Genomic DNA, 13,582 nt, shown 5'->3' with positions numbered 1-13,582 from the left:
CCCATACTATATACACCCATACTGCACACACATGTGCACACCCATACACATATGTGTGCATACCCATACTACATACACCCATACTGCACACACACACATATACACACAGACACACACACACACACACACACACACACACACGTGCACACACCCATACTGCACACACACACATGTGCACACACCCATACTGCACACACACACACACACACACACACATGTGCACACACCCATACTGCACACACACACACACACACACACACACACACACGTGCACACACCCATACTGCACACACACATGTGCACACACCCATACTGCACACACACACATGTGCACACGCCCATACTGCACACACACACACTGCAATGTACCACCAGGAGAAATGGCTTGGTATCCACAGGGGATGAGAAATTACACCCGGGCTGTAATTTACAGAGGATATTAAAACACTACTCAACGCAGTGAGTTCCCTTCAAGTAAGGATTTTATAGTTTCTATAAAAGTGATGCACACTTGTTATAAAATGTAATTGTGAAGATTTCAGGAAGGAGCCAGTACCCTCTGACGCGGCTGCGCTGCATTCCCGGCATCTCGGTGGAGCCGGGTGGACAGTGGCGCTCTCATGGCTGGAGTCACCATGAGGTGCTGGAAGGTTGAAACTCAGCTGCGCTCTCTCCACGGTTAAGTGCGTTCATTTTGTCCTTTGCTGACGAGATACACCAAAGGCTTGGAGAACGGCAGGATTTTGAACTTAGCTCTGGCACTTGGGAGGTGGAAGCGGAGATCAAGGCTAGCCTTGGCTACAGAGTGGACCCTCTTTCTCTCTCTCTCTCTCTCTCTCTAAATGAAACGCAGCAAAAGAGCTGAGGAGACGGCCCTGTCGCCACAGTGCTTGGCTGCTCCAACACTGCAACTGTGACAGTGCTGGGGTGACACCACCATTAGGTGATAAAAACCAAGGCTCAAACGTGAACTGTGGTGCACTTGAGGCCGGTGCTGCCCCACACTGTGTGGTCGGGCTGAGTGTGTGCAAACTAGCAGACCCCGGTGGCCAGGACTGTGGGTCCAACAGGGAGGCCTTTCTGTGTAATAGAACCCAGGAATCTCGGGTACTCACAGCTACTGGGACAAGGGCAAACTGTCCCCCAGGAGATCAGCAGACCCTGCAGGCCTTGCAACACCACAGCTGCTGCCTGAGACCAACATGAATATGCCAAGTCCTCTTCCCATCCCTCTTTCTCTCTCCCCCACCCACTCCCCCCACCCCCATAGGGTCTCTCTATGTAGTCCTGGCTGTCCTACAACTTGCTCTGTGGACAAAGCTGGCCTCAAACTCAGAGATCCACCTGCCTCTGCCCCTTGAGTGTTAAAGATGTGCACCACAATACCTGCCCCTTCCCCCTCCCCATCCTTTACCATCCAGTCAGACAGGAGGCAGGACAAGTTCTGTGGGACGTCCCTTCTCCAATAGCTCTGGGAAGACACCTGTCTGCGGGCACTGGAGCCGGCTGGCACCCCACACTGAAATTCTGCTGGTGTCTTTGGATCCCTGCACACAGCAGAAGCCCCCAGTCACCTGCCTCAGCAAGAAGGCACCTGGGTGTTTTAACAACCCACAGGCAACTCTGAGGATGGCCTGGGCTAAGCCACAGCTCAGCCCTGCTTGGTGTTTACAGTGCAGGGTCACAGTTCGGCACCCAGGGGTCTCAAGCCAGCACCCATAAACACAGAAACACGGTATTACTGTAACATGGTATGGAAGTGGAAAAGGAACAGATTCCAGCCCAGCTTCTAGTGCATGGCTGCCCTGCCCTGTGGAGGCATGCAGTGGGTTACTCAAAGGAAAAGCTAGGTTTAGAAACAGTTTGAGATGACCAAAAACAACCCACAGTATAAAGTCATCTGCTGCTGGCCTGGGAAAATGCAAGTTGAGCTAGGAGATCTACCAAGCCTGGTGACCTGAGTTCAATCCCTGAGACACCTGTGCAAGGAGAGAACAGACTCCTCAAACTTGTCTTCTGACCCACCTACACACACACACACACACACACACACACACACACACATGATACAGTACTACCCTAAATAAAAAAAATTCCATGTAATTTAAAAAGCAAGAAACTGTGCTGGAGACATGGTTCAGCCGGTAGAGTATTTGCCAGCCTGCAGGGAGCCCTGGGTTCCGCCCCCCAGTACCCCATACAGGGAAGTAGAGGATCAAGAGTTCAAGGTCATTCTAGGCTACATAGGCAGTTTGAGGCCAGCCTGAGCTACATGAGACCCCCTGTCTCAAAACACTTAAAACCACGCCCGGGCAGTGGTGTATACCTTTAAGCCCAGCACTTGGGAGGCAGAGGCAGGCGGATTTCTAAGTTCGAGGCCAGCCTGGTCTACAGAGTGAGTTCCTGGAAAGCCAGGGCTACACAGAGAAACCCTGTCTCGAAAAACAAACCAACCAACCAAACAAACAAACAAAGCAAAAAACCACTTAAATCATGAGGTCAAATATGTGAAAAGCCAAACCGCTTCCTACTTTGTATTCCAGTTTTGTTCAAAGGAGAGAAGACAGAGAAAGAGAAGCAAACTGAGCACGAAAGGCGGACATTTTGCTGTTGCTTGGTTTCACGAACAGGTTCTGGTGTGAGGACTCAGGTCTGCGACAGGCTGAGCCGCTGTGGAATGCCGCCCGGGCCTCAGTGGTATGACAGCCACACTGGGCGGGATATCATGTCACAGCAGTGGTCGGCCCTGACGGATCCGGTGACATACACAGGAAAGTGAAACACGCCTTCTGGAGGGTAAGGGAGGTCAGCAGAGGAAGCCTTTGGTGTGCGCTGCAGGGCTGAGCCATGTTCTCAAGTCCACACAGGGAGCCCCTCCACCGGGCAGCACGGGCTGAGTCACTGTGGGCACAAGGGCTCCGCTCTGCCCAGGCAGGGGACACGGCCCTGTGGTTTTCTTCTCAACAGTCGTCCTTTGCCTCCGGCTTCCCCTCCATTAGGTCTCTAAAGCCGAGCTTCTCTAGCGGTTCCGGTGCCATCAGCTGCCTGGAAGAGAAAGATGCTGTCAGGAGGGAAGGAGGGGCAGGGGACAGGCTCCACCCCTCATGCTCTTCCCTCATCCCCTGCCCAGCCCCCCCACAACCGTTTTAAACCAGGAAAACAGACCCAGAGGTGTCCTCCCCATAGGGTCCCTCCCAGCCACACTGTCAGCCCAACCTCACAAGAGCAGGGGCTGAGGACGTGGGCGGGGTCCAGGATGTGGGAGGGGCCACACGACCCCACACCCCACAGGTGTGAGCTGAAATGGGAAAGCTGAGGCTAGGTAAGTGTCCTCGCAGCTGTGAGGGGACCCCGAGGGAGGATCGAGGATGGAGAGAACGGGAAGGGCGTGCAAGGAACCGAACTACTTGCCGTGCAGACTTTAGGGGTGCACATAGCTGGGGGTAAGACCTCTTCACCCCACACTGTGGGAAGACATTGAGGAGACTGCCCGCTCTGACCTCCAGGTCACGGTGAAAGTGTACTTGGGGAGACAGGGAGCCAGAACATGGTACAGGATGGCCCAGCCTTGTCACCAGTGCAGCGATCCCAGCGCCTGGGAAGCTCTAAGCCTTTACAGCTACACGGAATACGGCTGCCCCCTGAAGAGGGATGGAAACCCAGCACCGGGGGCCGTCCACCCTTCCAGGCGCAGGGCCCTCATGCTGTGGCTCACTCTGGCTCCTCCCTCCTGTCTCCACATCACACTCCCTCAGTAAATTCCCCTCCCCCACCACACTCCACCCCCCACAGCTCAGAGTGCGGGGGTGGGGGCGCTCACAGTGAATCTGGTGACCATCCCAACCCAGGGACGTCTCTGCCTTCTTACTCAGGCGCGATCCCCAAGGACAGGCACTCCCAGGGCCCGGGGCCTGTGGGGGCCAATGTCCTGACATGGAAGGAGAGGGCAGGCTCCGAGGCCTTACTCTGACCAGACAGACGCTGAGCATCAGAGTCTCCTCGGCTCTGGTCAGACAGCAAGCATCAGGTGGGAAGTGGCTCGTGGTCTGGAGATGCAGATGGCCCACATCTGCCGAAGACAGGGGCAGTTGTCTCCCCACACCCCATCCCAGGAGCGCTTCAGGAACTCAGGACTCCAGCCCTGGGAAACTTCGGCCGACCTTCAGGCCATTTGCGCAATGGCGGCAGAGGTGTTTGTGACAAAGGTGGGAGGCTTGTCTGTGCTCTGAGGAGGCCACAGGCTGCAGCCTTGCAAGGCTGCCTCTTACAGCCGCTGGTCACTCAGGCAAGAAGACGACCGATGATGAAGAAAACTTACCAGCACATGCACACACACATGCACACACACATGCACACTGATAAACGGCTAAGTCAATTTAATTAGATCCTATCTCAAAATAATAATAATAAAAATAAAATAATAATAATAATAAAACAGGGTTGAGGAAGGGGCTGGGGGTGTGGCTCAGTGGTAGAGCCCCTGCCTAGAATCCCCCAGGGAGGGGCTGGGGGCATGGCTCAGTGGTAGAGCTCCTGCCTAGAATCCCCCAGGGAGGGGCTGGGGGCGTGGCTCAGTGGAAGAGCCCCTGCCTAGAATCCCCCAGTGAGGGACTGGGGTGTGGCTCAGTAGTAGAGCCCCTGCCTAGAATCCCCCAGGGAGGGGCTGGGGGCGTGGCTCAGTGGTAGAGCCCCTGCCAGGAATCTCCCATTGAGAGGCTGGGGTGTGCTGAGTGGCAGAGCCCCTGCCTAGAATTCCCCAGTGAGGGGCTGGGGGCCTGGCTCAGTGGTAGAGCCCCTGCCTAGAATCCCCCAGTGAGGGGCTGGGGGCGTGGCTCAGTGGTAGAGCCCCTGCCTAGAATCCCCCAGTGAGGGGCTGGGGGCGTGGCTCAGTGGTAGAGCCCCTGCCTAGAATCCCCCAGGGAGGGGCTGGGGGCGTGGCTCAGTGGTAGAGCCCCTGCCTAGAATCCCCCAGGAAGGGGCTGGGGGCGTGGCTCAGTGATAGAGCCCCTGCCTAGAATCCCCCAGGAAGGGGCTGGGGGCGTGGCTCAATGGTAGAGCCCCTGCCTAGAATCCCCCAGGGAGGGGCTGGGGGCGTGGCTCAGTGGTAGAGCCCCTGCCTAGAATCCCCCAGTGAGGGGCTGGGGGCGTGGCTCAATGGTAGAGTCCCTGCCTAGAATCCCCCAGTGAGGGGCTGGGGGCGTGGCTCAGTGGTAGAGCCCCTGCCTAGAATCCCCCAGGAAGGGGCTGGGGGCGTGGCTCAGTGGTAGAGCCCCTGCCTAGAATCCCCCAGTGAGGGGCTGGGGGCGTGGCTCAGTGGTAGAGCCCCTGCCTAGAATCCCCCAGGAAGGGGCTGGGGGCGTGGCTCAATGGTAGAGCCCCTGCCTAGAATCCCCCAGGGAGGGGCTGGGGGCGTGGCTCAGTGGTAGAGCCCCTGCCTAGAATCCCCCAGTGAGGGGCTGGGGGCGTGGCTCAATGGTAGAGTCCCTGCCTAGAATCCCCCAGTGAGGGGCTGGGGGCGTGGCTCAGTGGTAGAGCCCCTGCCTAGAATCCCCCAGGAAGGGGCTGGGGGCGTGGCTCAGTGGTAGAGCCCCTGCCTAGAATCCCCCAGTGAGGGGCTGGGGGCGTGGCTCAGTGGTAGAGCCCCTGCCTAGAATCCCCCAGTGAGGGGCTGGGGGCGTGGCTCAGTGGTAGAGCCCCTGCCTAGAATCCCCCAGTGAGGGGCTGGGGGCGTGGCTCAGTGGTAGAGCCCCTGCCTAGAATCCCCCAGGGAGGGGCTGGGGGCGTGGCTCAGTGGTAGAGCCCCTGCCTAGAATCCCCCAGGAAGGGGCTGGGGGCGTGGCTCAGTGATAGAGCCCCTGCCTAGAATCCCCCAGGAAGGGGCTGGGGGCGTGGCTCAGTGATAGAGCTCCTAGAATCCCCCAGGGAGGGGCTGGGGGCGTGGCTCTCCCTGTGCCTCTGTCACCTAAGGGAACACCCCTAGAAAAACATCCTTGGGACTGTAAGGCCAGAGACACCGAGCCGAGCCTCCAGCTGTGCTCTGGAGCTTTCCTGAGGACTCAGCCATCCCTGCCTGTCCCGGCAACATTCATTCCACCCCTGTCACCTCTGCCTCTCTGGAGGTGGGGACAGGAGGGCTGCAGGGCCACTCAGCTGAGCTGTAAAGACAGCAACAGCCCCTAGTTCCCCCTGCCCAGGAGGCCTAAGAAGGAATATTTTAAACTTCTTTTTTTTTTAAACTTATGATTTATTATATGTAAGTATACTGTGGCTGTCTTCAGACAACCAGAAGAGGGCGCCAGATCCCATTACAGATGGTTGTGAGCCACCATGTGGTTGCTGGGATTTGAACTCAGAACCTCTGGAAGAGTAGCCAGTGCTCTTAACCACTGAGCCATCTATCTCTTCAGCCCATTAACCTTATTTTCTTAATAAATAAAAAAGCATTTATTTGTTCTTGTATATACTGTGTGTGTGAGTGTGCATATGTGTGTGCGTGTGTGCGCGTGTGTGTGTGTGAGTGTGTGTGTGCGCGCGGGCGTGTGTGTGTGTGTGTGTGTGTGTGTGTGTGTACGCATCTGTACATATGCTAGGTCATCTTCAAGTGTACTTTGATGGTTTCATTAACACCAGCCTAACAAAATAATGAACCAGCCAAGCGTGGTGCCATATACCCGTCATCCCAACACTCAGGGGCCCAGGCAGGATTGTCAGACTCCAGGCTGGTCTGTGCTATTAGATCTACCCTTCCTTGACAATATAATAATAATAATAATAATAACAACAACAACAACGACAACAGCAGCAGCAGCAGCAATAAGCAGCTGTATTGGCTGGTTTTGTGTCAACTTGACACAAGCTGGAGTTACCACAGAGAAAGGAGCTTCAGGTGAGGAAATGTCTCCATGAGATACAGCTGTGGGGCATTTTCTCAATTAGTGATTATTTAAGACATGGGGTGGTTGTAGGCTATCACTGAGCCACGCCCCAGCCCCTCCCTGGGGGATTCTAGGCAGGGGCTCTACCACTGAGCCACGCCCCAGCCCCTCCCTGGGGGATTCTAGGCAGGGGCTCTACAACTGAGCCACACCCCAGCCCCTCACTGGGGGATTCTAGGCAGGGGCTCTACAACTGAGCTGTATCTTCAACCCTGTTTATGATGATGATGATGATGATGATGATGATGAGATAGGATCTTACTAAATTGCCCAGATGGTTTCTAAACGTATTCTGTAGCCCAGGCTGTCCTCAACCTCACCATTCTCCTGCCTCAGCTTCTTGACCATCTGGGACGGCATGCCTGTGTTACAGGCTCCACTAAAGCTCTTACTTGCTGAATCGGTCTAGCTTGTGTGTGGGAAGCTCTGCTTTTGTAGACACCAAGGCCCAGGGCCTGAGCCTCGGGGAAGGCAGGAACCTTCACACCCTCACTCCAGGCTGGTAACACTTTGGCCCTCTTCTAAAGCTCCCAGAGCCAAGAAGAAACTCTCAGCCATCTGCTGAGGCTCAGTTCCAGCCACGAGCTATCTGGAAGCAGCAAGATCAGGACAGACCCAGGGTCCATTTGTGACGGCAGGGCGTGACCTTACAGTTAAGTTGTTGCCCCCGCCAGAGCTGAAACACCCACACTGTAACCCGCACGTGCCTACGCCTCTGGGACTTGTCTGGGTTTGTTAAATGCAAAGAAGGCAGGTTTAAGTGGACCGCTGGCATCTCGAGGCATGTTGTGCCTGAGTTCCCGTGTGTGTGCACAACAGGACAGGCCCCCTTCCCTGAGTACTGGCATGCTGGCTGCTTCTGCACAGTTACAGTCTGAACGGCTCTCATTCCAAGGCAAAGCGCCAGAGAGTTCTGTTTTTATTCTGTTGAAAAGTAAACTTGGGGGTGGGGAGGTGCAGCCATCGTCATCCATCACTGCTTAAGTCGCCTATTGTCCAGGCGACGTCTTAAACAGCTTTCACGGACAGTATGATGATGCAATGCGTGTCCTTACGGGCTGAGAATGTGGCAGGCGCGAACACCTGTGGGCTCAGTCAGCGCTGCTGGGATCTACGATTCTGAAATGATGGAGGGGCAAAGCTCTGAGGAACGGGAGTTTGTGGACAGGGTTGTCACTCACGAGGAGGTTTCCAGGGTAGTCAGCAGCCTCCTCACTGGCTAAACTGCGATTCCCTCCCCCACCGCCACACACACACACACACACACACACACACACACACACACACACACACATCAGCCACTCGGATGCAGCAGGGGCAGTGGCCGGGTTGGTAAAATGGACCTGAGTTCCCTGCCCAGAACTCACATAAAGAAGCGGGTGAGCTGGTCTGCTTGCAATCCCAGCACGGGGTGGGGGTGGGGGGCAGCTTGGCTCGCCCCGGAGTCAGCCTCGCCTAATCAGTGAATCCAGGCCAGCAACAGACCCAGCTCCCAGCACCCACATGGGCTCACCCCAAACACGAGTGCGCATGCTCTCTCTCTCTCTCTCTCTCTCTCTCTTTCTCTCTCTCTCTCTCTCTCTCTCCACACACACACACACACACACACACACACACACCAGAACTCACCTTTGCATCCTGCACATTAAATACTCTTTAGATTCATTTCTGCACAAAGCATTTTCATAATTCTTGTCGCGGAGACACTTCATAAACTTTTCTTTAAAGCTTTTACATTCGCCTAGGGAAAAAAAAAAAAAAGAAAGATAACACCTTATTTGTAAAGGGAAGGCCTGGCCTGCTCCTCACACACACACTTTAGGGATTTGCTCCCTTGGTGAGGCTATGGGCGTGGCTCTGAGGTAACGTGCAAGTCTGGCATACCTTCGAGTCTGGGTTCGAGTCCCTGTACTTCAAAACAAAAAAACAAACAAAGGAGCTGGAGAGATGGCTTCCTGGTTAGGAACACTGCTCTTACAGAGACCTGGCTCCCAGTACCCACACTGACAAATGTCTGTATCTGCAGCTCCAGGGTATCAAACACCGCCTTCTGGCCACCAAGGGTTCCTGCACACATACAGTGTACATACATGCTCAGATGCACACACAGACACATAAAGTTAAAACATTATAATAGGGGGCTGGTGAGATGGCTCAGTGGTTAAGAGCACTGACTGCTCTTCCAAAGGTCAGGAGTTCAAATCCCAGCAACCACATGGTGGCTCACAACCATCTTTTTTTTTTTTTATTCGATATAATTTATTTACATTTCAAATGATTTCCCCTTTTCTAGCCCCCGACTCCCCAAAAGTCCCGTAAGTCCCCTTCTCTTCCCCTGTCCTCCCACCCACCCCTTCCCACTTCCCTGTTCTGGTTTTGCCGAATACTGTTTCACTGAGTCTTTCCAGAACCAGGGGCCACTCCTCCTTTCTTCTTGTACCTCATTTGATGTGTGGATTATGTTTTGGGGACTCACAACCATCTTAATGAGATCTGATGCCCTCTTTTGGTGTGTCTGAAGACAGCTACAGTGTACTTACATATGATAATAAATAAATCTAAAGAAAAAACATTATAATAAAGCAAGTCATACTGACACATGCCTTTAATCCCAGCACTCAGGAGGCAGAGGCAGGTGGGTCTCTGTACATATGAGTCCAGCCTGGTCTACAGAGTGAGTTCCAGGAGTTCACTGTGTCTAATCTACACTAACAGTCACCATGCACATGAGGTCTGCTGCATTTCTCAGGGCTGTTTGCTTGCGATAGGTTGGGGGGGGGTTTCTGTGGTCTATTTTATTACTATTATTATTATTATTGTAGTGTTGAGGAATGACCCAGGCTCCTGTGCACGCTGGGCGCCCGTCCAGCCTCTGAACTGTATTTCCAACTCTCTCCCAGTTTTTTTTCCCTATCACGTGAATGTGTCAGTTTCCCAAAAGACATGTTAACTGTAGACTTCAGAACCGTGAATGGAAATCCTCTGGGCTGGAGGCGTGGCTCAGGGGTGGAGCACTCGCCTAGCATGTGCCAAGCCCTGGCTTTCAGCCCCAATGGTAGATACCAAAAAGCTTTTTGAAAATATTTCTTTGCCTGATGTCCACTGCAGACCCAGAGCCTGGAGCTGCGGAGGGAGGGTGTGTCCTGCGCTGCCGCCAGGGGGCCTAGCATCAAGCCCTGTTCCAGGAGGCCTGTCACCATCCTGTCACGTTAGCCCCAAGTCCTACTTGAAGCAACATGACAGGTGGCCCTCTGAAATTGGGATCCTCCAGACTCAGTGTCTCTGACTGCACCCCCACGGGGCTCTGAGCATGCCCAGCCCCCCAACCCTGAAGAGCCTGCAATATTAATTTCTCTGCATCCTTAGGTCCAGTACCTCAGACCCCACCCACCAGATCCTGTCACCTAAATCCAAACACACATGACAATGCCACCAGGTCTATTACCCCACTCTGTCCCTTATATCCAGATCCTCCACCTTGGCTCTCGGACCCTTGATCCACCAGCCTAGACTTGACCCCTAAATCCAGCACCCTAGGTCCCGTCACATCCAACATTCAACTCCTCAGACACTGCACCCAAATCCAGCAACTCTGACCCGGCCACTCAAATCTAGTACCTCAGGCTCTGCCACCCAAACCCAGTACCCAGTACCCCCAATCCTGCCATCCAGAACCAGTATCCCAGATCCTGCCACCCACTTCCAATACCCCTGACCCTGCCACCTGTCACCGAGAAACAGCACTCCCTGCCACTCAGACTCAGCACCCTAGACGCTGCCACCCAGATTCAGTACCCTAACTCTGCCACCCAATCCCAGGACGCCAGCAGTCTGAGCCTCGCCTCCCCTCACCGAAGTGGTCCAGCGGGAAGCTGCCTTTGTCTGGGGGCCGCGGCTGGAAGCTTTTGGTCCCGAAGTTCATTGCGGTCGACATCACGGCGAAGTCAAGAGCGGAGAGCGTTGGCGACGCAGGGCAGACGGCCGAACACCGAGCGGGTCTAGGAAGCGCCGAGCTAGTCGAGCGGACGGCTGGCCCCGCCCCCAGTCCTCCCAGCCCCTGCCCTAAGCCCCGCCTCACCCATCTAGCTCCGCCCCACCGTGGTGTGACAAGACCCGCCCCTGGCTTCCAGCCCTCTGAGAAGCTGAAAGAAACCTGGCAGTCCTCATTTGGTACTGATTGGCAAATAAGGACAGAAAGATGCAGCCATTTGCCCGAGGACACCAGTCTGTGGGTTCTTCATCTTATCCATCTGTCTGTCAGGGACTGAGTTTCCCATCTACTCAGAGTGTCTAATCAAGGAAGGAAGCACGTTAAAGGAGGGGCGGCTAGCTTACTGCGAGTGTTGTGACACAGTGATACTAACAGGGGTTTTACAAACAAAATAAAGCAGAGTGTAGTGCCTCACATGTAGGCAGTGCTTAGGAGGCTGAGGCAGAAGGATTGTCTGAGTTTTCAGCAAACTTGGGCTATGAAGCAAGAACCAGTCCCACAAAACAAAACAAAATCTCCCCAAAGGGTATCTTCTACGGTTCACGAGACCAGAAGTCTGATCCTAAGGTGTTGGCCATCAGCCCTACTGTGGACTGCTGTCCCTGCTGTCTGCTCCAAGGAGCCTGGGTTCTCCCTGACCCTCTGAGATGTTCTGTCAATTTTAGGTAATTCTGGGCTGCTAGTAACAGGGCCTCCACTTTTGGGGACATTCTCCCATGTTTCTGTATCCAAGTATTTCTTTTATGAGGACAATTGCCACACTGGGGTAGGGCCATCCCAATAATTTTCTCTTTCTTTCTTTCTTTCTTTCTTTCTTTCTTTCTTTCTTTCTTTCTTTCTTTCTTTCTTTCCTTCCTTCCTTCTGTCTTTTCCTTTCTTTTCTTTTCTTTCTTTCTTTCTTTCTTTCTTTCTTTCTTTCTTTCTTTCTTTCTTTCTTCCTATCTGTCTTTTCCTTTCTTTTCTTTCTTCTTTCTTTCTTTCTTTCCTTCTCCGTCTTTTCCTTTCTTTTCTTTTCTTTCTTTCTTTCTTCTTTCTTTTCTTTCTTTCTTTCTTTCTTTCTTTCTTTCTTTCTTTCTTTCTTTCTTTCTTTCTTTCTTTCTTTCTTTCTTTCTTTCTTTCTTTCTTTCTTTCTTTCTTTCTTTCTTTCTTCCTAAGATAAGGTTTCTCTGCTTCCTAAGATAAAGTAACCTTGGCAGTCCTGGAACTCACTCTGTAGACCAAGCTGGCCTCGAACTCAGATCCACCTGCCTCTGCCTCCCAAGTGCTGGGATTAAAGTTGTGCTCCACGTTGCCCAGCTCATCCCAGCTTTAACCTCTGCTGCTTACATGCGCCACAACATTATTTCAAAATAGGCCATTAGGTCCTGGGGGGCTGGGACTATGCCACATGGATTTGGGACAAATGTTCTATGGTAGTGGGGTGCACTCTACTGACTCTTCGCTATTGTTGTGGCAATAACACCTGTTCCCAGCGCCCCTGCTTTTCAGCTTGGGGACAGTGAAGACCACTCGCTCCTGCCTCCCTGCACTGGCTGTCCTTGTAGGACACTGGCCATTACTCCATGTCTGCCACAGATAGATGCTATGGTCCACACCATGCCAGGCCCTGGCAGTGGGCAGGATGGGATCAATGGACTCATGGCAGCTCCCTGGGGTGAGCTCTCCCTCTACAGCCCTTTGACAGATCGCAACATCATGAACACTTCCGGTGTCCAGTAGCAAAAGCAGTTCCCAGGGGCTGCAGAGAGGCGCTCGGCCAGCAGATCCACTCAGCCTTTTCTATCTTGCCCGACTTCCCTCCTCCACAGGTATCCAGTGGTCTTCCTGTTGGACCCCATCCTGGCTTCCTGTCTGGGAGGCTGGATTATCAGACCTAGAGACTGCCCTGCAGAGGAGTACCATCTCCCTAACCAGCCTCCAGAAAGCCCATTCCGGCTCACCATCAGTTCACCTCTCAAGAAGGGGCCTGGGGGGCAGGGCGTGGATGAGCCTAGCAGGCAAGGACACTTACTATATCAACATGAGGACCTGAGTTCAAATCCCCAGAGCCCACCAAAAAATAAATAAAGAAAAGAAAAGAAAAAGCCAGGCTGGGTAGCATGGGCCTCTAATCTCACCACTGTAAGGGGTGGGTCCTGCTGGCGGCCAGCCTGGCTCCAGGTTGAGCAAACACCCTGTCACAGCGGGATAAGGTGGAGAGATAGAGCAGGACACCTGATGGCGCGTGCACACGTGTGTACACACACACACACACACACACACACACACACACAGAGAGAGAGAGAGAGAGAGAGAGAGAGAGAGGTGAGAGTTGTGGAGAGGCTCCAGAAGGAAACTATACTTTCTTCTTATCATATAAATAGCTCTTCCACACCTTTCCCATGCCTGGAACCACGGGCCACACACTGAGTTACTCATTAATGTTTTTTGAGCCACGAACAATGGTGGCTTTTATGACTCAGCAAACACTCCTTTTCCACTTAAAATAAAAAGAGATCTCTGTCCCTGGGGTGACAGAACCTCTGTCAGGCATCCCCGAGAAACCAAGAAAACAGTCGGGGCTGGTGTCTGGGCTATGACAGCGACTTTCAGCCCACCATTCCTAGGACACGGCTACTGCCTTGTATGAGCTCTTCTGTGTTGTCATTTGTTTTGA

At 53.5% G+C, this 13,582-nt stretch overlaps 1 protein-coding gene across 1 annotated transcript; it reads right to left on the bottom strand.

Moving 5' to 3' along the window:
- Positions 1-2,508: 2,508 nt before the first annotated feature.
- LOC127672905 (cytochrome c oxidase assembly protein COX19) lies at positions 2,509-10,923 on the bottom strand. The gene is made up of 3 exons (XM_052168338.1): positions 10,788-10,923; positions 8,565-8,676; positions 2,509-3,045 (listed from the first exon to the last, which is right to left on the bottom strand). Exons 1-3 carry the CDS (start codon positions 10,867-10,869, stop codon positions 2,961-2,963), a joined length of 279 nt encoding a protein of 92 aa, XP_052024298.1. The 5' UTR covers positions 10,870-10,923; the 3' UTR covers positions 2,509-2,960.
- Between the last annotated feature and the right edge of the window lie 2,659 nt (positions 10,924-13,582).

This window comes from Apodemus sylvaticus, chromosome 22 (genome assembly GCF_947179515.1).
Source record: "Apodemus sylvaticus chromosome 22, mApoSyl1.1, whole genome shotgun sequence".
Classification (NCBI taxonomy): Eukaryota; Metazoa; Chordata; class Mammalia; order Rodentia; family Muridae; genus Apodemus; species Apodemus sylvaticus.
This window is presented reverse-complemented; position numbering and strand designations above follow the sequence as displayed.

Coding starts and splice junctions, on each gene's coding strand:
- LOC127672905 (XM_052168338.1), bottom strand. CDS start 10,869: ATGTCGACCGCAATGAACTTCGGGACCAAAAGCTTCCAGCCGCGGCCC. Junction 8,677..10,787: donor CTTCCCGCTGGACCACTTCG/GTGAGGGGAGGC, acceptor TTTTTTCCCTAG/GCGAATGTAAAAGCTTTAAA. Junction 3,046..8,564: donor TTAATGTGCAGGATGCAAAG/GTGAGTTCTGGT, acceptor TTTCTCTTCCAG/GCAGCTGATGGCACCGGAAC.